Source organism: Sander vitreus, chromosome 22 (genome assembly GCF_031162955.1).
Source record: "Sander vitreus isolate 19-12246 chromosome 22, sanVit1, whole genome shotgun sequence".
Lineage (NCBI taxonomy): Eukaryota > Metazoa > Chordata > Actinopteri > Perciformes > Percidae > Sander > Sander vitreus.
This window is the reverse complement of record NC_135876.1, coordinates 18,368,764-18,391,982: the sequence shown is the minus strand read 5'-3', so window position 1 is coordinate 18,391,982 and position 23,219 is coordinate 18,368,764. Positions and strand designations below refer to the sequence as shown.

The 23,219-nt window shown below is 41.1% G+C and overlaps 1 protein-coding gene across 1 annotated transcript in view; it reads left to right on the top strand.

Annotated features, from left to right (window-relative positions):
• asap1b (ArfGAP with SH3 domain, ankyrin repeat and PH domain 1b) overlaps positions 1–23,219 on the top strand; it is a 61,125-nt gene that overhangs the window by 15,160 nt on the left and 22,746 nt on the right. The window contains exons 2-11 of the mRNA XM_078280605.1: positions 7,258–7,330; positions 10,102–10,247; positions 12,202–12,276; positions 12,748–12,797; positions 12,992–13,121; positions 18,815–18,900; positions 20,555–20,630; positions 21,686–21,772; positions 22,708–22,808; positions 22,910–22,979. Of these exons, the coding sequence (XP_078136731.1) occupies positions 7,258–7,330; positions 10,102–10,247; positions 12,202–12,276; positions 12,748–12,797; positions 12,992–13,121; positions 18,815–18,900; positions 20,555–20,630; positions 21,686–21,772; positions 22,708–22,808; positions 22,910–22,979 (894 nt within the window). The remainder of the gene's footprint in view (positions 1–7,257; positions 7,331–10,101; positions 10,248–12,201; positions 12,277–12,747; positions 12,798–12,991; positions 13,122–18,814; positions 18,901–20,554; positions 20,631–21,685; positions 21,773–22,707; positions 22,809–22,909; positions 22,980–23,219) is intronic.

Here is a 23,219-nt window from a genome sequence, read left to right as displayed (position 1 = left end):
AGTCTCAACAGGCAGACCGACAGACAGACAAAATGATTTGACCGACAGACTGATCTCCTCCTCTAGGACTTCATTCAGACAGAACTAGTAGCAAGGCTTTATTGCTGTATTAAACATACACACGTGCACTTGTTTTAGTTTAGTTTTGTTTTCATAGTAGCTGTTGTGATATTGCAACACATATTGTGAGCCAGAAAGGAAATGTGAATACAACTGTATAAAAGGAAGCAGAAATAAAATATAAGGTCGGGCGTGGAGAAGTAAAAAAAAATTATGATCTGGTCTGTCTGGTTTCACTCTAAAAAAAAAAAAAAGTCACCGCAGATGTTTTTTTGCCCCGTGTCTTGTCTCTGGGGAAGTCCTTTGATAATTGTGCCCTTTCCTGTTTTCTTCTTCTAGGAAATAATTAGCATATTAGCAATTCTGAGAACTCGTGTTTCCAATCTTTGCTGGTGGAAGAATAAAATCTGCCACAGTGGCACAGTTGACTCCCAGTGCGCTGCTGACAAACAGAGAGCAGGCCAGTTAGTCAGAGCAGCCTCCCACAATCTCCACGGTGAAGAATGTTGAGCCGACATGTGAGACGGCCAGACTACATCTCCTTGGTAACAGCACAGCCGCCCCTTCGGTGCGATGCCAAATGCAGAGGTGGCGGAGAAGAGCGAGGTTCAAGGAGCTTGGAAGGATGAATTCAGGGAGGAAATGAGAAAGACAACTAACGTGCCATGAAAGTGACAGAGCAGGAATCTCAAGAGTGCATCAGCGGATCAAGAAAAAAAAAACACTTTCCCAGACAGCCAGAAAGCGTGTTGTTTTTCATTCTCAGCTGTCAGCGGAGATCAGTTGGTGTCATTAGACAGAGTGCTGCCTGCCCGGGATAGGACACTGACGAGCCTGGCTGCTTCCTGCTTCCTGTCAAAGGACGGCTGCAGGGGAAACGGCAGGGCTGCTAAGGGAGGATAAGGCCTCGGGCAGGAAGTGTGAAGCTGAGACAACCTCTAGTCAGTCATGCCCAGTCACTTTAACCGCCAATTTCCCCCGAGGCTTTGACCTCCTGGGCATGACTGTGTTTGTGTGGTTGTTTGGGAACCAGGAAGTCAGCCCCATTAACCCTGTTGGGTTACACTTTACGGGCTTTGAAATAATAATGTAGGGCTGCAACTGACTTTTCTTCCTATACATTTTGTGTCTATAAAAAGCCAGAAAATTACGTCTACAAATGTCTTGTTTTGTCTGACCAAAAGTCCCAAAACACCAAGATACTTCAATTACAATAATATACAACAAAGAACAACAGCAGCTCCTCACATTGTAGAAGCTGGAAATTGGTAGTTTTTCCGTTTTTATCAAACAACTAATGGATTCGCCAACTAATAAAATCTGTTTTCTTTTATTTTTAATCATATCTCCTAGCTTTCCATTGCTGCAAACTTGTGTCAAGTTTTACAGAAAAGGATGGAGCTTTTCCTCCCAATCAGTATCTCTAATCAGTCCACCTTCCAGCCTTTGATTGCTGAGATTCTTTTATGGAATTCGTTGTTGATGAAGTGGTTTGTGTGGCTGCCAAATGCTCTTCAAGCTGCTCAACCGCAATTGATCAAAACCTGCTTCAATTTCTCACTCAGAATACACCAGAAAGAAACCTCCGCCAGTAAGCCAGAGGCTGGTGATAACACATCCTTTGGTTTTGAAACCAAGTAATAAAAGGACGACAATTACCAATATTGATACACATACCAGTGTATCAGTTATATAGGTGAAAGCATCAATAAAAAAAACTACCAGCAAATGCCTTGCCAAACACGTAAGCATTTCTTTTTACCGTTTTCTTTTAATTACTTTATGACATGCATGCTAAAACACAAGCTAGTTTTTAATGGTAAATAACAATTTTTATTTGTCTGAATTAGAGTTTAGATTAGTCGAATGACAGAAAACTACGCCTGCAACAGTTTTGATAATTATTTCTTTAAAGCAAAAATGTCAAATATTCACTGCTTTCCAGCATTTAAAATATGAACTTATGCAGATATATTTTCAGTCTGTTATGATAGTAAACTGAATACCTTTGGAGTTGGAGTTGAAGTTGTTTGTTGGACAAAACAAGCAAGTTTGAATATGTTAACTTGGGCTTTAGGAAGTTAAAAAGGGCATTTTTCACTATTTTGTGACTTTTTATAGACCAAACTATTAATCAGTAAATCAACAAAATAATAATGAGATCCACCCCTAGTGTAAGTTCTGTGAAAAAACAAGGTGATGACTACACACATGCACAGAATAGCAGTAAATTGGCCAAGACTGCATGCACTAAGAGTGTGTTTACGTGCCCAGAACGTAATCAAACATGACATGGATCTATTTTTTGGGTATCAACACTATCAATTGTTGGGCCCATGATTGACGTTTTCATGATTTAAAAGTGCCGTTTGAACAGGATGAAATGCCAGAAATGCTTTTTCTGCCTCCTGATTTTTAACATCAGACATTTTATAAACTTTCAAGGGAATTTATTTATGACATTCGGGTTCATGCTGGTTACGCCGCGCACCGTCACTGCCCTTCACTTCCTTTGAGCTGGCCCTTGACCTTTTTGGCTCCGTCTCTGACCGACTTCTACTTAAAAGCATTCTCTGACACTGACATGTTGACTTTCACAGCACAAATGATAGATATTTCTCAGTAGAATAACATACTCTACTTTATTCTTTGCTTCTTTTTCTCAGCAGCACTAAATAAATCGTCCACATGCATCACTTGCTGTTCGGGTGGAGAGACGAGTGACCGCAGATGTTTTGGCATTGTTACACTTTCTTATCCCCCTGGATCGAGTGGGGGCTTGCCATTGGTTCCTGGCTTAAAAAACAATCCTTTTACTATATTCAATAGTTGTTGGCCCTTTTGGAGAGCAGAGTTTGAATGCATTCTTCCCTGTTGCCAAGGGTTTGCAAAGAATGTGTGCCAAGACGGAGCTATTTCATTGATTTCTTCCCCCTGCTAGATAACAGCTCTAACAAACCATCTCTCCAAGTTACATTACTCACATTCACCACTGAAATAGTGCTGGCCAATGTGTAGCTGTTTATTGTTTATCCTCTCTAATAATTTACTGAGATTTTGAATACATGTTCTCAGACTTGTTATCTAAAACAAACTGTGTAAAGCATCAGATTTTGACATAGTAACGTATGGATGTCTGGAAATCTCATAAAAATTTAAACAAAAGAAATGGCTAAGGAAGTGAAGATGTGGAAGCTTGTTCATGTTACGGCTGAATATTTATTTACGAACACAGACAGAGTGGATTATGGGTGACCCTTGGGTGGGGGTGCCAGCTACTCTCAACATGAGCACAACAAAAGTCAGCCTGCCTGCTCAGCCTCTGTTTCGTGCTCTTCATCCTAATCAGCACATGGCACTAGAACCTCTGAATAATCAAAGATTTGACTTTGGAAGCGTTTGAATGCAGACTGACTCGAGCTGAGTGACGAGGGCGGTGTTTGGTGTGTTGCAAAGAGGCGAGGAAATGCAGCTCGTTAGTAAATGTCTCGGCTGTAATGGGGATCTAATGCGTGACTTTGCGGTATTACACGTGTCTAATCATTTGGATGGAGTCTGATTGGAGTCACTGTCGTAAGAAAATGAATCTTGTGGAAATGAAGTCTGATGATTATTTTCTCTATTGAACGATTAATTATTTAGTCTTTAGAATAATGAAAAATGTCTGTCACAGTTACCCACAGCCCATGGTCACATCTTCAAATGTTATGAGTTGTCCAAAACCTAAAGATATTCACATTACAGTAATAATAAAAATCCACATAAAATGGCTTCTGAGGATAACTCCCATAGACTTCCCATAGGGAGGCATCTCGCTCATGTTATCAGAGAACAGGGGTCACGGGAAAAGTAACCTCAGATGTTGAGCTTTTTCATCATTTTAAGAATGTTTTCATACTATTTTGATTGACGATTTTCATTATAGTAATTATCAAGGTAATGTCATATAATGAGACAATATTGGCTAAGATAATGGAACTATAAGCATCTTATATTGTCACAAGCCTGCTTGGGCCACTGCCACAGACACAGGGCTAAATAATGAGACAGTGTGGGGAGGCATTGGGCAGCAGAGTCTGTTCCCATACGCAGGGGATCAAAGGGCTCGGCCCCGGCAGAAAGGGCCCTGCGGCGGCAAAGTACTGTCGCCATAGTTGGGGAAGAGCCATGTAAAATTGTCCAGGGGAGGACAAGGACAGCTTAATTATGTTGTGAAATTTAATTAGCCCTCTGTTGTGTGTGTGTGCTTCTGCTCTTAACCGCCTGACCTTGATGTAATGGTGTTTTTGCTGGTGTTTATCATCTATTACGAGCAAACAAAGCAGAGTTATGATTCCATTCCCTCTGGTTAAGATAGGCTGGATATGAAATTATTGTACTGTCAGAATAAATAATAGGGAAAGCCATCAATACTGGCTCACACTTTAAATCGTTGAGTGGAGAGACAGGTAATTCAGGTGTGTGTTTGTGTTGCTTGTGTCCACTTTTTCTGAGTTTGGGGGAAAAAAAAATATTTTTTTTTTCTTCATATCCTTAAAATCGAAATACAGTGGGGAGAACAAGTATTTGATACACTGCCGATTTTGCAGGTTTTCCCACTTACAAAGCATGTAGAGGTCTGTCATTTTTATCATAGGTACTCTTCAACTGTGAGTGATGGAATCTAAAACAAAAATCCAGAAAATTGTAAAAATTTTATGATTTTTAAGTAATTCATTTGCAACTTATTGCATGACATAAGTATTTGATACATCAGAAAAGCAGAACTTATTTGGTACAGAAACCTTTGTTTGCAATTACAGAGATCATACGTTTCCTGTAGTTCTTGACCAGGTTTGCACACACTGCAGCAGGGATTTTGGCCCACTCCTCCATACAGACCTTCTCCAGATCCTTCAGGTTTCGGGGCTGTCGCTGGGCAATACGGACTTTCAGCTCCCTCCCAAAGATTTTCTATTGGGTTCAGGTCTGGAGACTGGCTAGGCCACTCCAGGACCTTGGCATGCTTCTTACAGAGCCACTCCTTAGTTGCCCTGGCTGTGTGTTTCGGGTCGTTGTCATGCTGGAAGACCCAGCCATGACCCATCTTCAATGCTCTTACTGAGGGAAGGAGGTTGTTGGCCAAGATCTCGCGATACATGGCCCCATCCATCCTCCCCTCAATACGGTGCAGTTGTCCTGTCCCCTTTGCAGAAAAGCATCCCCAAAGAATGATGTTTCCACCTCCATGCTTCACGGTTGGGATGGTGTTCTTGGGGTTGTACTCATCCTTCTTCTTCCTCCAAACACAGTGAGTGGAGTTTAGACCAAAAAGCTCTATTTTTGTCTCATCAGACCACATGACCTTCTCCCATTCCTCCTCTGGATCATCCAGATGGTCATTAGCAAACTTCAGACGGGCCTGGACATGCGCTGGCTTGAGCAGGGGGACCTTACATGCGCTGCAGGATTTTAATCCATGACGGCGTAGTGTGTTACTAATGGTTTTCTTTGAGACTGTGGTCCCAGCTCTCTTCAGGTCATTGACCAGGTCCTGCTGTGTAGTTCTGGGCTGATCTCTCACCTTCCTCATGATCATTGATGCCCCACGAGGTGAGATCTAACATGGTGCCCCAGACCGAGGGAGATTGACCGTCATCTTGAACTTCTTCCATTTTCTAATAATTGTGCCAACAGTTGTTGCCTTCTCACCAAGCTGCTTGCCTATTGTCCTGTAGCCCATCCCAGCCTACATTTCTATCCCTGATGTCCTTACACAGCTCTCTGGTCTTGGCCATTGTGGAGAGGTTGGAGTCTGTTTGAGTGTGTGGACAGGTGTCTTTTATACAGGTAATGAGTTCAAACAGGTGCAGTTAATACAGGTAATGAGTGGAGAACAGGAGGGCTTCTTAAAGAAAAAACTAACAGGTCTGTGAGAGCTGGAATTCTTACTGGTTGGTAGGTGATCAAATACTTATGTCATGCAATAAAATGCAAATTAATTATTTAAAAGTCATACTTCAATAATCATACATAAATGTGATTTTCTGGATTTTTGTTTTAGATTCTGTCTTTCACAGTTGAAGTGTACCTATGATAAAAATTACAGAACTCTACATGCTTTGTAAGTAGGAAAACCTGCAAAATTGGCAGTGTATCAAATACTTGTTCTCCCCACTGTACATACTCAGTGTTAAACAGAAATGTGCAATCAAGAGAGATTTAAACATAATGCTCTACTGATGAGGTAATGAGAAGACAACAGCACTGCAATGAAAATGAAAAAGTATTACAAGACAGGTTGATAAAGAAAAGGCAAGGCTGTAAAATCTAAAAGGCTGTAAAAATGGAGTTAAAAGGTCATTTAAAATGCCCCCTTTGAATGAAATGTACTTGTGTTTAGGTTGCAGGCCACAAATCAAACGTTCAGCATGCAAGATGTGTCTGAATGTGGTGTAACTTCAGATGTAGTTGATATTTTCCCTGGCAGGGAGCAAGCTGAGCAATAAGGGCACATGATGAGTTTTTTCTGATATGTGGAAGATGTTTATGATGAGGAATTTTCCTTGTGTGATGCTGGTGGGGGGTGATGTGTAAATCAGTTGAAGGTACATACTAGCATAGCTTTGTCTTAAATAGATTTGCAGAATTTTCTCTTAATATAGATACCGCATCATCGTTAAATGAGTAACCACTAGTGTTGTGATCTATAGCGTCTTTTGAAGTGGTTTTCTGTTTATATTGGTCATTATTTTAACTTCATGGTGCTTTGGATGCTGATCTCTAGAACTTGCAAGGGAGTGAGACAGCTCACAGTAACAATAGGTCAGGGGCCGTGTTTATTTTTCTAGCATTTAAATGTTTCATTGTGAATAATTATCGTATTAAATAACTGTTATAAAATTGGATATCCCTATTTTGCCTATTGGAGAGCACAACGGCTTTGCTCCAGCAGTTAGTAGTGAAATAATGATTTATGCCACATTCGGGTCAAGCACTGTATTGTGAGCACTCTGTCTACATTAGCTTTATGGAGTATGCATGCTTTGAATTACTGAGCAAATATTGTTGCTCTTATACCCTAAATTCTTCACGTTTGCTAGGGCATTAAATCAAAATAGTCTTTATTGTCTTCTGATGTGAATGTTTCCAGTATGTTCTGTAAAGATGACACCAATTCAATGGTTTTAAATGTGACCTCTCCGCCTCTTTTTTCAGGCTTTGGACCAGGATCGAACCTCTCTGCAGAAGGTGAAGAAATCAGTGAAGGCCATCTACAATTCAGGACAAGGTGAGGCTGTCTGTTTCTAAATGTATCAGGCCTGAATGAGCTTTAGCTGATGGTTGTATTTGTGCTCACAACCCTTTCCAAAAACAAAACAAAAATCCCCAGAGGAGAGACCACGATTTCTTACAGGGGACTTTAACAAAAAATGAGGATGAATTTCTTTGTCTGGAACATTGCCTTTTGTGGGACAGATGGTGTTTTTTGTGTTTGTGTGTGTGTGTGTGTGTGTGTGTGTGTGTGTGTTTTTCAGGCTGTCCCAGAAACCAACACCTGAGTTTGTTTTGCTCGTTGCTGTGACATGGAGCCTCAGTAATTTTCCACTGAATACTTTTCAGAGCAGCCTCCTCCCTGTAAATTGACAGTTTCAGATGTTTGACCCACAAAGAAGTTTGTTTGTTCTCCAAAGAAAGGACAGTTTACCTTAATCTCACCGTGGCTCTGAAAGTCTCAAAACAACTGGAACAACTCTTAAGTCGAGTTTCTTTTCAGTTTTCAGTTAGCCACTAGCTGGTTACTTTGGCTAGATCTTGTTATAGTGAGAGCATACTCTATAGCTGTGTTCGAAACCGCTCCCTCGTTCACTCACTCACTATTCCCTATATAGTGTTTATTAAATAATGAATTATATAGGGAACGACCAAACGAGATTTCGGACATTCACTGAAAACACATTGATGCGTGACTTGCGTCATGAGATGCACCCGTTGTCTGTGTGACGGAGACAGGTGCGCCCAGCATCATGTAAACAAACTGAAACTAAAATAATTCTAATACGTCCCTGAAACAAACCGAGCACTCAGGAGAATAGTAAAAGGTTGTATACAGTATATGTTGCATGTTACATTCCCACTGTTTAGAAACGAAAGCCCGTTCCATTTTTCCTTGTCAGTTTTCGTGGTGACTTCTGCTTCTTCTTCTCCTCTGGGAAAACACGGCCGTGCTGCATTGTGGTATACAGGAGTAAAATGTAGGCTACATCGTATGTACACTCAAATTAGCTGTGCATTGTGGGTATTTTATATTGGACTATATAGTGAATGAAATTGTAATAGTTAAACTCGTGGCTGTAGCCAGGATTTTAGAAACACAGGGGCCATGAGTCCCTCCAACACACCAATCCTCCAAAAACAAAATTCTGTTAAAGTTATAATCCTTAAGATTTCAGTCCTGGTTTACTTTGTGACACCTATGGTTACTGATGGTAACAGCAAACACTCTTTGAGCAGCTACTTTGTTAGAAATATAACAAAAGAGCAAGTGTATCATTTGCAGTAGAGCAGCCATTGTACAAAATTAGCACCATGCTCCAGTCAAATGCTGGTAAAATATTGCTGGTAGATTTGCTTCACTCACCAGCCCAAAAAACAATGGTAATCTATTGCATGGCTGGTAAAAATGTGAACATTCACTAGCCATTTGGCTGGTGGGAAAAAAAGTAAAATGTTGAACCCTGCAGCCAAACAAACTTGCATTGTTTTAGTAAAGAAGTCAGTCAATAATTGACCTTTTCCCATCATGTTTGAGCTACAGCGGTTTGATTTCATGCTGCACTCGGCGCAAGAAGTTTTCCACTCAACAGCAGGTCACAGTAATGTTACGTAGCTTGACGAGGAGTTGGATTTGTGTAGCCTGTCGCCTGCATCTAAAGGTGCTGACACACCAACCTGATTATGGGCCGTCGGACAGTCTGGCAAGGTCAGTGACTCGAGTCTGTTCCGCGTGTTCCGTGCCGTCGCCAGCCAGAGGAGCCGTCGGCCTTCATTTGGGCCGATTTGACATGTTGAATCGGAAGGTGGGCAGTCAGACTCAATGGCCAATCTGATTGGTGGAGCGCTAACTCGGAAATGACAAGCGGGATGAGCCTGACTAACGCCTCTCAAAATCTGACGAACATCTTTTAAACTGACCTTTGTCAATCTGAAATGAAGACAGATTCAGCAACTGCATGGCCTATTTCTCACTTAAAATGTTTTCAGAAACACGTTTCGGTGAACTATCTTCATAAAATATGAGATTGTATTCCGAACCAGCCGCCATTATGCTCGGTTGTAAAATCCATGAGCAGCCAGACCCACGTGACGAGTTCGTCCAATCAGCTGCTGGTTTTCATTTTTTGGCCGACAATACAGATTAGCGCATCCTGCTGTTATGGAGACGTATTACGCACGCGCAGAACGTACGCTCAATTTAATTTGAAGCAGCAGCAGTAGGGTTTGCATTAGCAGCTCTGATATGGCGTTAGGAGAGCGACAGGGTAAACAGTGAGGCTGATATCAATCAGATAAAACTATAATCACTAACACTGGATTACATACTGCATCGCTTTCTGTAAATCCCTCTTGCATAGGTAGTAAACATAGGTAGTGAATCTGGATGATGGATCATGCTGCTGTTTGACTGACGGCTCCCACAGAGTCTCAAGGACCTGGAGAACCACACATCTTGTTATGCTGGCATTTGCTGCGTATAAAGATGAGGAGTAGCACTGATCAAAAATCACGGGTTATGGTCACACGTTTATTGTGTAACTGCACTGAAGAACTTTCCATTCTCTGTTGAATCTGTTGACTATTTCTGGCACATCTGTGTTATTATGAACATCCTAGGATATCTTAGAAGATTTACAAGCCTGTTTGTTCCAGGTGTTTTTCAATACTGAGGGCTACGTACCTGTTTCGGTTGGTAATACAAAGTACTGAAGTTTGATACCTAATCATCAGCCAGAGTTCAAGGCAGATAAACTGACCAGTGGTTGGCCTCTGTTTCCAACACAGACCACGTCCAGAATGAAGAGAACTACGCTCAGGCTCTGGACAAATTTGGCAGCAACTTCATCAGCCGGGACAACCCCGACCTGGGAACGGCTTTTGTCAAGTTCTCCTCCCTCACCAAGGAGCTGTCTGCCCTACTGAAGAACCTGGTGAGTTCAACATGTTCAACAGTTCAACACTTATAATGTCATTAAAATGAATAGCTTGCCGTAGAGAGGGCTCTGCATTTGTGTGTGTGCTTGTCCTCATGCAGAAAGGACAAGGAAAATTCTCAATGTGAGCATGTTAGCATGCTGACGTACTTCACCTAACTTCTATAAATGATTTGGGTTTAGTTTACTGGAGAAGTTGAAGAGGTTATTGATGAATATAGTCCATAAAAGTCCTCCAAAAGTCCAAATGTAATGATAGAGGTGTATGTACTTACAGGTTCATCGATCTTTATCCTTTTTAAAACTGTACAAAATTAGCTTACACAGTCAGACTGACTGCGGCTATATCTACCTCCGAGCTTTGTATTTTTACCCCAGTCGAGGCTCTTATCTGCCGGCCGTGGATTTCCCCTGCTGTTTCTGTTGAATAATGTGTCCTGTTTGAATCCTCTCTGAGTGATTGTTGTTGGAAGAAGAGCCACCCCCCCCTCTCTCTTCCTGTGTGGCTGACAACGAGATTAGACTCCATAAATACACTTGGCAGCACCAGGAACAACTGTGTGTGGTTGTGTGTGGGTGTGTGGGTGTGGGTGTGTGTGTGTGTGTGTGTGTGTGTGTGTGTGTGTGTGTGTGTGTGTCCATAAACCTTCCTAAATCACCCACCTGTTGGCGCTACCTGCATATCGCAGGAAAGTGAAGTTATCTCCACTCTTCGTCTCCTTTTTTCTATCTCTCGACTCTTGTCTTTTCCATTTTGAGAGTTTTATTGAGTGAGTTCTTTTAGACTTCAATAACTGTGCCCCGAGGGCTGCTGGTATGTGCGTACACTACAAATGAGAATTGATGACTAGCACTTGTCCTAGATGTTCTACATGTGTTATCGGCTTAAATTGAAGGATTTTATAGACACATTTTGCCACATTGTGGCCAGAATAGTGGGGGTTTCTGGCACAACTTCACATACTTCCAAGATTCATGGAGAGGGGAATGACCCTGATGAGTCATGACCCATGAGTCGAAACACGTCAGTTTTACAATAAAGTTGTTCTATATACTACAAGTGTTGCTGTAGTTTTGACCTTTTGAGAATCGTTTACTAAAAGAGATGCTTCCAGGATGGGCTGTTAGAGCACACTGGCAGCCAGCCAGTAGAGGATTGATTCTGACGTTGGCCATATGCAAGACAGGCACTTCAGAAGCACATTAGCGCCCATTAAGCGTTGTTTACTTCCTTGACCGCTGCTGTGTGTCTGTGTAGACTTGGCTAACAACAACAGGGACTTAAATGCTTAGTACTGTTGTAAATGACCTTGCTGATCCTAATGGTTAGAGCTGCTGAGCATAACTGTAGCAACCCGAGCTGTTGGCAACAAGCTTTTGCTAATTCTTCAATAGACTACCTTGCACTTTTGCTTTTATGTTGCTGATTTCTTTAGTCAGCAGCGGCAAAAAGTGTTGGGACTGCAATTGTAGGTGAAAGGCTAAGGCCGTAGTTATGCTAGATTTTTCTTATGGTCAACAAATCCCATAAATAGACTATAAAAAATAAAACTAACAATGCCTTAGTCCATCTCTAAGTGCTTAACAGTTTCCCTTCCTTGCCTACGTTACCCAAACCCAAGTCCATTCATTCACACCAAAGACGTAATTCTTTAAAGCTCTTAAAATTATTATTTTTAAACTATTAACAACCGGTCAAATGACATGTCATCCAGGGTAACGATGTGGAACATTGATGTGTTTTTTTGTTAGTTTTTTGGACAACAATGGCACAAAGTTAATGAGTCATATCCCGCTTCAGCTACACAGACAATACTTGTCTGTAAGATCAGTTCAGCCTCAGCCTTTTTTTCATATGAAAACCTGCCTCTGCACTGTGTTATATGTTACTATGTTTTTTTCTGACAACAGCTACATTATAACCCCCTGCGTTCTCTGTGTCCTCTTACAGCTCCAGAGCCTCAGCCACAATGTGATCTTTACTCTGGACTCGCTGCTGAAGGGCGATTTGAAAGGCGTGAAAGGGGTAAGATTTACTGTAAAACAGTTTCTCTTCCTGACATTTTTTTTCTTTCTCTTGACTCTTCCGGTGCATCCCCCCCCTTCTTTGCAAGGCTCAGCAGCGGGACAGGGAAAATAGATGCCTCGTCAGCACATCTCTCATTCTCTCTATTAACCTCTGTATGTTGAGTGTAAGCGAGAAGAGACCACAGAGACGGGGGAGAGATCTGTTTATAAGCTCACACTGTAAATCTTGAAGAAGTAAACACTGTCTTTGTGTTGTGCTTGAGGCGAGTGGCGAGTAACTGGGTCATGAACTGTTGATGTTCGGTGTACAAGGAGAGGCGTGGTCTCTCGCTGGCTGTCCAGGGCATAAATCGTGAGCGGAGTGAGGCATTTGTTGGAACTCCGGTAGCGTTCCAACTCTGCAAATACCTCCGTCCCTGGGGTGACCTCTTTGTAGTTTGCTGATGCTTGTCCTCCTGTGTTTCTGCAGGACATAAAGAAGCCCTTCGACAAAGCATGGAAAGACTACGAGGCCAAGTTGTAAGTGGATAATTAAAGGTTGCTGTTGTAATACCGCATATTTGCACCATCTAGGTCATTATAGAGTACTGAATAATGGATCAAACACTGCTTATAATAGGCCGCAATATTGTTTGCACACGTTGTGAAACACAAACCTACACGCATTGTTTAGAAACAGACAAGGTCAGTAATAGTTCTTTCCTCTGTGTCAGTACAAAGATCGAGAAGGAGAAACGAGAGCACGCCAAGCAACATGGGATGATCCGCACTGAGATCACCGGGGCTGAGATTGCCGAGGAGATGGAGAAGGAGCGGCGTCTCTTCCAGCTCCAGATGTGCGAGGTACGTTGTAAAATGAAGCTACAGTATTAGGACATTTTTGGTTGGCTTCTCAGCAGTAATCAAGCACCAGAGCACAGGCCCAGCACATATCCCCACAACACAGCATTGTGTGTCTTTTATTTAGCTGTCTCATTGTAAATCACTTGGGATTGTAAAAACATATTTATGTCGTGGTAGGTTGTGGTCAGACAATAAAGCCTCCTCATTTATTTCAATGAGATGAGGGCTCTGGCAAGACAGTTGAACCCTGCTCAACTTGTGCAGCAACATAGTGTAATATCATCTGACGTTGCAAGCATGGATTATCGTACATGCAAGCGGAGATTGCTTTTCTTTTTTGTAATTATTCTGGCATTTTTTAGGCATTATTAGATTGTCAAGATAGATATATTATATAGATTTTCATCATGATAACCTTCCAGATTTGTGAAATGCTATCTTTTCATATTATAAACCACTATGTAGTGTTTTAGTGTCCGATAAGGCTTCAAATTCATGGGTCTGTCACCCAAAACCGGCCTTCCTGGATCATGTTTCGTCTTCTCATTGCAGCAACACAAACCCACACAATCCCACCAACGCTGCGCTATTTTTGGTTTGAGCACCCACTTATTAAAATCCTATATGTGTATATATATGTGTGTGTGTGTGTATGTATGTATGTATGTATATATATATATATATATATATGTGTATATATATGTGTATATGTGTATATATATGTGTATATGTGTATATATATATATATATGTATATGTGTATATGTGTATATATATATATATGTATATGTGTATATGTGTATATATATATATATATATATATATATATATATATATATATGTATGTATGTATGTATGTATGTATGTATGTATGTGTAAAGTCTTCTTTACCAGCTGCATTTAAAGGAGATTTTAAGCTTGAGTCGACTTTTTTTCTCTCAGATAATTTAAATAATTTATAGAATATCTTTAACACTCGTGCAGCTCGACATGAAGGGATTACAGCAGCCAAAAGATACAGCAGTACCTACATGAATTCATGAACAAAGTTTGTACAGCTGTCTGCCTCAACACTCTGCTCAAACTGGTTGTTACAATGATTGTATGTCAGTGGATATAATTTAGAAAATACAACGCTGAACATCTCACGGCACGTGATGAGTAGACGTCAGATATTTGAGCAGCTCGTACTAAACAGTCAAACTGTTTGTCTTTAAGTGTTTTCAGATGTTCCTCTGGTTTTCTAAACTTGTTTGCATCTTAGCCTATTTGAGTTCTCTTTGGTATTATCGCTCAAAGACTAAGACTTAAAGAAATCTGACAGCTGGAATTAAGTGTAAAACAAATGTGAGTTCTTAATGTGCCCAAGAGAATTAGAACAAACTGTTAGAGCTCACTCTGCTTTGCCAAAAACCTCTCTAGTGGTGGGTGGTGACGCCTACGCCTTGTTCACTGTTTTATCCTGTTAAGATTTTTTACTCAAATTACATAATGGACCAATGGCTGTTGCACTGCTGTTGCTTTTGTGAATTATTCACTTCAGAACTTGCTGCAGTCCTTTTGTGCCCTGCCATGCAGATCTGCCCTCTTCTCACAGTGACTCAGAGGTGTTTCCTTGCCCACATTTTCCACCTGTGTTTTCTTACAGTATTCTGTTACAGGCAGGTGTTTAATTAAAGGTGCAATATGTAATACTGACAGCTAGTGTTTAAAATAGTTACTGCAGTACAAATTCAAAATACTGGAGAGAGTCGTCTCCCCCGCCCCCTCCTCCCCAGACTTGAAGTTTACGGAGGTTGCCAGGCTGAGACCGGAGCATCCAACAATGTTGCTAGACGCTTGTCTCACATAGCCAGACGTTACTCCACAGCACAGCGGAGTAGCTAACGTTAGATGCTGGCTATATTGACAGTCATAAAAGCCCGTGCTCACGCAGAGCTCTGTACTCAACTGAAATACACACTTTTTTGGCTTAGAATTACAGTAGGAACCGCTAAAAACCCCATAACCTCTCCGTCCTCTCCACCCGCTGGACAGACACACTTCCTCTGCTTAGAATTACAATAGGAACCACTAGAAATACCACTACCTTGGTGTCCATTTCCACCCAACTGAAATACACACTTTATTGGCTTAGAATTACGGCAACAAGCGCTAAACACACTGCAAACTCATGGTCCTCTCTTCTCGATTTACAGCCCCCCTCTCTTGGCTTCAAATAACTCACCGTTGTCGGCTACGGCCGCTGAACAGGCTACACGTTGTAAACAGCCGTAGCCCGCTTGCCTGGTCCTCTGGTAACGTTAGCATTTAGCAGGGTTAGCATGGCGGCGTTAGCCAGGACCAGTCGGAATCACTTTACTGGCTGTGTCTCAATTGTTTTTGCGAGTAACCAACTCCTGTGCTCTAGCTATATAATTCAATGTGAGTACACAAATTTTGAAATTACATAAAATGCCCGTCCCTAGTAGCTGTTTAGCAGATATAATGTTTTCATCTTGGTTTAGCATGTTAGCATAAGGTGAGTACAGCTGAGCTTTATGGTAATGTCTTTAGTTTTTACTTTAGGTATTTCGTCATTAACCAAAGACATTGCCCTCCTTAAAGCCACGCTAGTATTATGGCTCAAAAGGGAATTCATCAAAGTTAATACAAGTCTTCAGAGTATGAATCTGCTGGCATCCAACATGAAGCCCTCATCTATTAATACTTTTTTAGCCCTCCCAGTGATAGCTCTTAGGATGCCAATTGCTAAGTTTCTTGGTTGGCACTAGCAGAGTGTTTGAAGAAGCAAGCCAAATGTTTAAACACCCTTCCAAATATTATCGTATTATATAAATGTATAGGGCAACATTATAAAAGTTTGTATTAGTAGATTTTGTCACTCTTATAACAATTAATTGTCTTACTTCTATTTGGCTTTGGAGGATGTAAACATGTTGCTATAGATTGAGTAAGTTCTGCTGTCTACAACTTGAGCCCCATTTTCTTTAGGCTATATTTTTTTAAATGTTGGCAAATTGGCACCATTAAAAGTATGCCAAATTAACTGTTAGCAGTTCCTGTTTCCAATGTACCCATTGATGTACAGACAGCTGTTACTGGATTATTTTGATACTGAAGAAAACTTGTATTTAGTTACTAGGAGCGTCTTTTTTCTATGATTCCTTAATGGATTTATAGATTTGTCCCACTGAATCTAAGAATATGTGTATGTAATATATGTTTTAACTACAATAACACCAGCATGCACCTCGTATAGTATCTTTGCCTTGCAACTCTCCCCCTTCAACTCTTCTACACCATCTCACAGTTTGAAAATACCCTCCTGGTATAATATCTTTAGAAGCTGTCTCCCTTTTTTAATTGGAAACCAAAATCAAATGATTTAAGCAAGTCAATTTCCTTTTCCTTTAGCATTCCAGTTGAAACATCAACTTGAAAGTTGTATCATGATTTCAGAAGATCTACTCTACAATCACTGTATTATCTACTTTTGTAGCCTGCCTCCAGTTGATGCCGGAAGCCAAAATGAGTTGTAGCTCCCACGCTATATTAGCATTGGCTGCCTCAAGTCCAGATTTGATTTTACATTTCTAGTCATCTGCAGAGCTGACTTACAGGATGATGGATTTGTTGTTTCCTCATAGGACTGCACTCTGAACAGTGCCTGTTGGTTGTTCCAGGGTAAAAACGTCAAATAAAAGGTCTTTGTGGTTTTGGTTACTTGTTACTGAACAAGCTTCACTGTAAATAGTAGTTAGATGACTCTGTGGTTTGAAGAATTCCCCCTAAACAAACATTAAAGGGCTCTATTTTGAGAGCATAATTTACTTGTTTTTATACATACATGATATGATAGTTTCAGGCCAAGTGAAGTTCAGTGTTCAGGCCAAAAATAATTAATTTTGAAAGTCAGATATCTTTGTCAGGGATTTAATTAGCTGGGATTTTAGCTGCCTGATTATTTTATCTATAAGCAGTTACTCAATAGATTTTCCAGAAAATGTACTACTGTATACTTTACCAAGATATAAAAGCTAAAACAATTACTGCAACTATTGACCATAATATTAACCATTTGAGTAATCTTTTTGTCAAAAATGCCAAACATTCTCTGGTCCCAGCTTTTCATATGTGAAGATTTGCTTATTTTCTTTGTCATGTTATGTCAGTGAACTGCATACCTTTGGGTTCTGGACTTTTGGGTGAACAAAAAAAAATATTTGGAAGACAACTAAGAAATAGTTTCAGGCATTTTTTAATTGAATTCTTTGACATTTCTCGACTAAAAATGTAACTCATTAATCAAGAAAATGGCTGGCAGACCAAGACAGCATTGATACTGCAGTGTAAAAATGACATGTACTGTTATAGAAGATTTTATCCATTTTGCATATGTGAAGCAGACCTAGATTTGTGTTAAGTAATCGACAAAGTTATGTGGTTTATCTGTATTTTAAGCTTGTTGTACGTCTATAAGGTCTTGTTTAACGATAATTAAAACAAGAGTCAAAATAATCACAAACGTGAAAGATTTTCTAAAACGATAGTCGTCATGGCTTGAAATACCAGCGTAGCTGCTGCTGTTGTGTGTGGGACAGTTGCTGCAGTCAGTGGTACAATATGTTCATCCCATTTAACCTAATTTCTCTCTGTGTGCGTGCACTCTCACGCTCTCTCTCTCTTTCTCTTTCTCTTTCTCTTTCTCTCTCCATGTTACTCAATCACCAGATTACAGGATGCTCTCACTCTCTCACCCTTTTTATCTCTATGTTGCCATTGAAGGAGTGCAGAAAGGCAGGGCTCAGCAGGCTGCATTATGTCCTGCTCAGACACGGCAGCAGTGCGAGCGATGCTGCTCATTCACACAAAAGAGTCCAAACACGCACATGCGGCCGCGCTGTCCCAAACACTGAACCCACACAGGGCTCAGACAAAATGTGGTTAATCTCCCATCCAACAGGCGCTGTCAGCCAGACAAAGGGACAACACATGCATGCATACACACGTATATGCACATACACATGCACTCATGCATATGCTAACACACATGCATCCACGCACGTGATAGAAGGAGCAAATTGAAACTGCATGTTGGCGTCATAAACTTCAGAAAGCTTTTGTGTAATAGATTAAAGTTTGCTGTGGAGCTGAACGTGTTTTTTAGCTGTGACTCTGTAAATCTCTGTGGATTGGCATGTTGTTGGATTAGCTGAGATTATTTTTTTATTCATTTGTTTGGTGGGAGCGCTGTCTGAAGACTCCTCGCTCGTTTGAATCCTCAGACACCCAGACTGAGCATACAGTCTACAAAGCACTTCCTCTGCAGGCTATTCTCTATTTTTTTATGATGCTAATGTGAAATATTTTTCATAATCTTTTTGAAACTTCATTTAGATCAAGGCAGACAGCATGGTATTCTCTTGTACTGCAAGTGTGTTAACCAGTCTGGTCCCCACTCCCACAGTGTCACGGCAGCCTTGGCTCATACATCAAAGCCTTCATAACTCACCCAGATGCCATTATCATAACTCAAAGTGTTCATATTCTAAATGTCCATGGCAAAACAGAAGTCTTTATTCTCTGTATAACAGCTCTGTCACATTATACCTTATTAAGCAAAACAAAAATCCTTTAAATACCCAGAATTTCAACTTGAACTTGAACTCTGCACCTCTCTTTGCTTTGCAGTACCTCATCAAAGTAAATGAGATCAAGACCAAGAAAGGAGTGGACCTCCTCCAGAACCTGATTAAGTATTACCACGCACAGTGCAAGTAAGTACCACCTTAATCCCCCCGAACCCAAACATGTGAAGCTCCACTGTTGTGTGCATAACACCCACTGAGAAATGTATTTCAAAACACGCCAAAGAAAATGGTTGCTCTTGATGTCATTTTTCTATCTCCTGTATGATTCACAGATCTTGAGGGTGCACAGTCGTATTTATGGCTCTCATAAATATGCACAGGTCATTATAGAGATATGTTCTGACAGCTGTGGGGTTTGGTGGGTAAATAAGTGGGCGCTCTGTGTGCCAGAACCACAGCTCACAACGCCCTGTGACAGAATGACAAATTTTCTCTCAGCGTTGCTAGGTCTTGTCATAACACTAGGACCAAACAATATACTTCCCTGTTTAATATGTTCAACCTGGGCCTGGATGGATAGAAAAGCTGCAGTGGTGATGGATTAGAAACAAAAAAGCAGTCCAAAAGAAGAAAACTGTTTTTGTCTTAATTTTTACCATCTGAACCAATTCATTTAACCAATTAAGAATGACGATTAAAGGGAAATTTGGGCATTTGTCAGCCCGGCCCAGGGAAACAAAGACTCTTGCAAGAACGACATTGATCAGGGTGAGATGCTTACTTACAGCTTTCCAAAAAACTTTCAAGTAACAGAAATCCTCTCAAATCATCTTTTATTGGCAGTCAATAAAAAAACAAAACATTTTATTGTATTTCACTAACTCACAGACACACTACTTATCCAGCATGCACACAAAAAAAAATCAAAAGTGAGCCACAGCTTCCTGACTAGCATAATCAAATTGGCGTTTAAACATCAATGCGGTAGGAATGTCAGCTGCCGGGTCAACCAGGATGTTGCTATGCAGTTTGCCACAACACCTACAGGAATTTCCATTGGACTACGTTCTGTGCTTATTTGAAAAAATATTTTTTTCTTCCTGGAGTCCATATTTCCCAAATCGCCCAAAACAGAGGTGGTGGGTAAAATGTTATCATGACCAATACTCATAATGGTTGGTATACCAGAATTTCCCATTAGATGATAAATATAAGTAATGCTAAATACACGTATAACTATATTGTGTAGTAAAATGAGCAAAAAGTCAACCGAGGTGAATATTGTCCTTACCTTGCAGCATCAACACTTTAACTATACTATACTATAATAACAGACAAGCTTTTTAGTAATCGACGTGGAGCGCTGGATGGAGTGGGAGGAGAGATGTGGGATCCTCGATGCACAGATTAAAGGAAAACAAGCAGAGGAGAGATGTGACAGAGAAAATAATAAGCAGAGGAAGGGAAAGGTGGGCAGGGGCTGGAGAGAGGGTGGTCATTAGTGGTGATTTGCAGCTGCAGCGCTGCATTGAGGTGTGTAACTGACAGATCTGTGATAGATTTCAGGATGTGCTAAGCACCTCTGCAAATCTGCCGTGGACACGGCCAGCTACGATTTCTGTGCCAAGAGCCAGAGGCGCCAGAACGAGCCGAGCTATACATTAAACATAAACTGCACCAATCTCCTCTCTCTGTGTGACCTTCACAGTGGCCAAAAGCAGCACAGTCCAACACCTGCCATATGCAAAGTAGTAATTCCAATAAATGGCTGGCTTGTCTCTCATATTTATTCCAATGCGCGTTTATGTCAGTGAGATTCACATGTACCTTCCTTTTCCAGTTTCTTCCAGGATGGCTTGAAGACAGCGGATAAGCTGAAGCAGTACATTGAGAAGCTGGCAGCTGATCTCTACAATGTAAATACGCACATCTTTACCTTTTCATCTCTTCCTATGCTTTTATTTTGGCTTTTATTTTTCAGAGAATCAAAGCTGATCTTTTGTACATCTGTACATGCATACGTGTACTTTGACTGTGGTTACCGTTTTTTCAAATAGTTAAATTTGACAAAACAATCTGAATTCAAGGTCCACTTACTAGCTATTTCCCGAATCTCATGCATTTCTTACAGTATTCAGTAAATTATCTTTGCTCATACTGATGCGATAAAAGCTCTTGGAAAAAGGCTAGTAAGTGGACTTTAAATTGAGATTTATTTTGGGTAAAATTGATGTTTCCAAGATCGAGAATGAAGTTGCATTCTTAATACAGTTTACTATTCAAATAAAACTATTTGCATGAGCCCTACGAGAAATGACTTACAACTGTCATGTTTACATAGATCACAATACGTTATTGGAAAGAGAAAGTTATGTTGGGCTCAGAATAGCAAATGTGGCACAAGCAAACATTTAAAAAAGATGAGCCCACACTGACTGCTCACCACTATGTCTTACAGTACATTACTGCTGTGCTTTCCCCTGAAGCAGCAGTTTTATCAGGATACAATGCTCCTGCTGTTATTATACTGCATGAGGGGAGATAGCACATCGGCAGCAACTGTCATGATTCAGAATCTCCTGGAAACTAGTAAACCTCACGCCTGGGAAAGTAGAAGTCAGACAGAAGATCCCCACACTGTACTGATTGCTCCCAATAAATGTCATTTAACCGAGCAACATTTCAGTCTAACAAAACTTGAGACGTGGGAGCTATCATTACAATGTGTGGCTCTTCTGTCTAACTTCTGCTCTTTGTTTTTGGATCCAGCACCTTACATTTTTTTGGGGCATGTTCTTTCTTTCTTTCTTTCTGTTTGTATGAATAAACTTTAAATAAAGTAATGGCAATGTAGTTATTTACAAGATGTATTTTTTTATAACTGCAATAAACGACTCTATGTAAACACAGCTGGTAATCTCTTAGTTCTGCTGGTGGCTCTTTTCCTCAACCTTGCATTTGTCCTCCTCAGATCAAACAAACTCAGGATGAGGAGAAGAAGCAGCTGACTGCCCTGCGGGATCTGATCAAGTCCTCCCTCCAGCTGGACCAGAAGGAGGTAGGCAGGTCACATTCAGAGACACCCGGCCAAATTTTAAACTTGTCGCAGGTGAAATTCTTACGAGGCCAGCCCAAACTCAGACACATGTGGCTAAACACAGCATTAGCAGACCTCATACCAGCCACAATGTTCCACATGCCACACAGACAAGTTCGAAACTTGTCACTCCTATCCCCCGTTTTTACCATACACCTCCTCTCACTCTGGCCACTACCAGGTTTGGAGCTTGTCTCCTGCAGCACAGAGCGAGTGTCCAGTGCTGTACCATGCTGGTAGCCAGTGTGTGGTAGGCTTTGCTGGTGACCAGTGTTGTGCCTCACTGGCTGCTCAGTGGAGAGCCACTCACTGCCCGACTTAACACCACATCACACTTAAAAACACTTCCAGCCCCGGATTTACTTATAAAGAATTGGCTGTATGTTTGTTTTCACACATTCACTCTCAGTCCACTGTTCTGCATGACACCATTTTTTTTTTTTTTTACATTTGGTTTACAGTTCCTGTAGCGTCTTTTGTTAATATCACACGGTTAGCACGACATTTAGAAAGTTAAACACATGAGATTGTGGTTTTGGTCGGCATACGGGCGGGCGGCACACTCTTTCACACCCACCACCTGCACCTGAGCTAGATCTTTCACACCTCTCCCCTCTATCTCCCCCTTTCTCTCTTCTGCTTGTCTGGAATCAAGTCTAGAAGAGTAAGTTCTGGTGCATGTTAAGCATGCTGGCATCTGTATGTTCTGCTTGACAGTAGAGTGGTTTGGCCCTTTAGAGGCTTCAGAGCATGCCTTATAGATTTATTCCTGGTAGCACTTTGTGGTGTGTTTGTGTCTATGTTGCATGTCTTTCAGCAGCCTCTCTATATACCATGTGTTTAACATTGTTTTTTTTGTGTTTGCGTGTGTGCACGTATTGTGTGGATTTGGACAGGACTCGCAGAGTAAGCAGGGTGGCTACAGCATGCACCAGCTGCAGGGAAACAAGGAGTTTGGCTGTGAGAAGAAAGGTTACCTGCTGAAGAAAAGTGATGGGTAAGCTAACACAGCCATTATTTAAAAACACTAGCACGCCATTCATGTTGCTTTAAAATGTAAAGTGCACACAGAAAAGAAAGACATAAGTATTTTCACAGGCTAAGGAAGGTGTGGCAGAGGAGGCAGTGCTCAGTGAAGGGGGGCATGCTCACCATCTCTCATGCCACAGTGAGTATAAGACGAATACACACACACACACACACACACACACACACACACACACAGACACACACACAGACTTTGCGGATCAAAGGGAGAACATCTTGCGGGGAGGGTTTGTTGGGCTTTCTCAATCTGGAGGCTGGCAGAGTGGAATTGACATAGATGGGTTGTCATGGCAACCCTGTCTCCCCCTTCTTATCACCCCTCCCCCCTCTGCCTGCTGCGCCTCAGTGACTCATCTCAGAG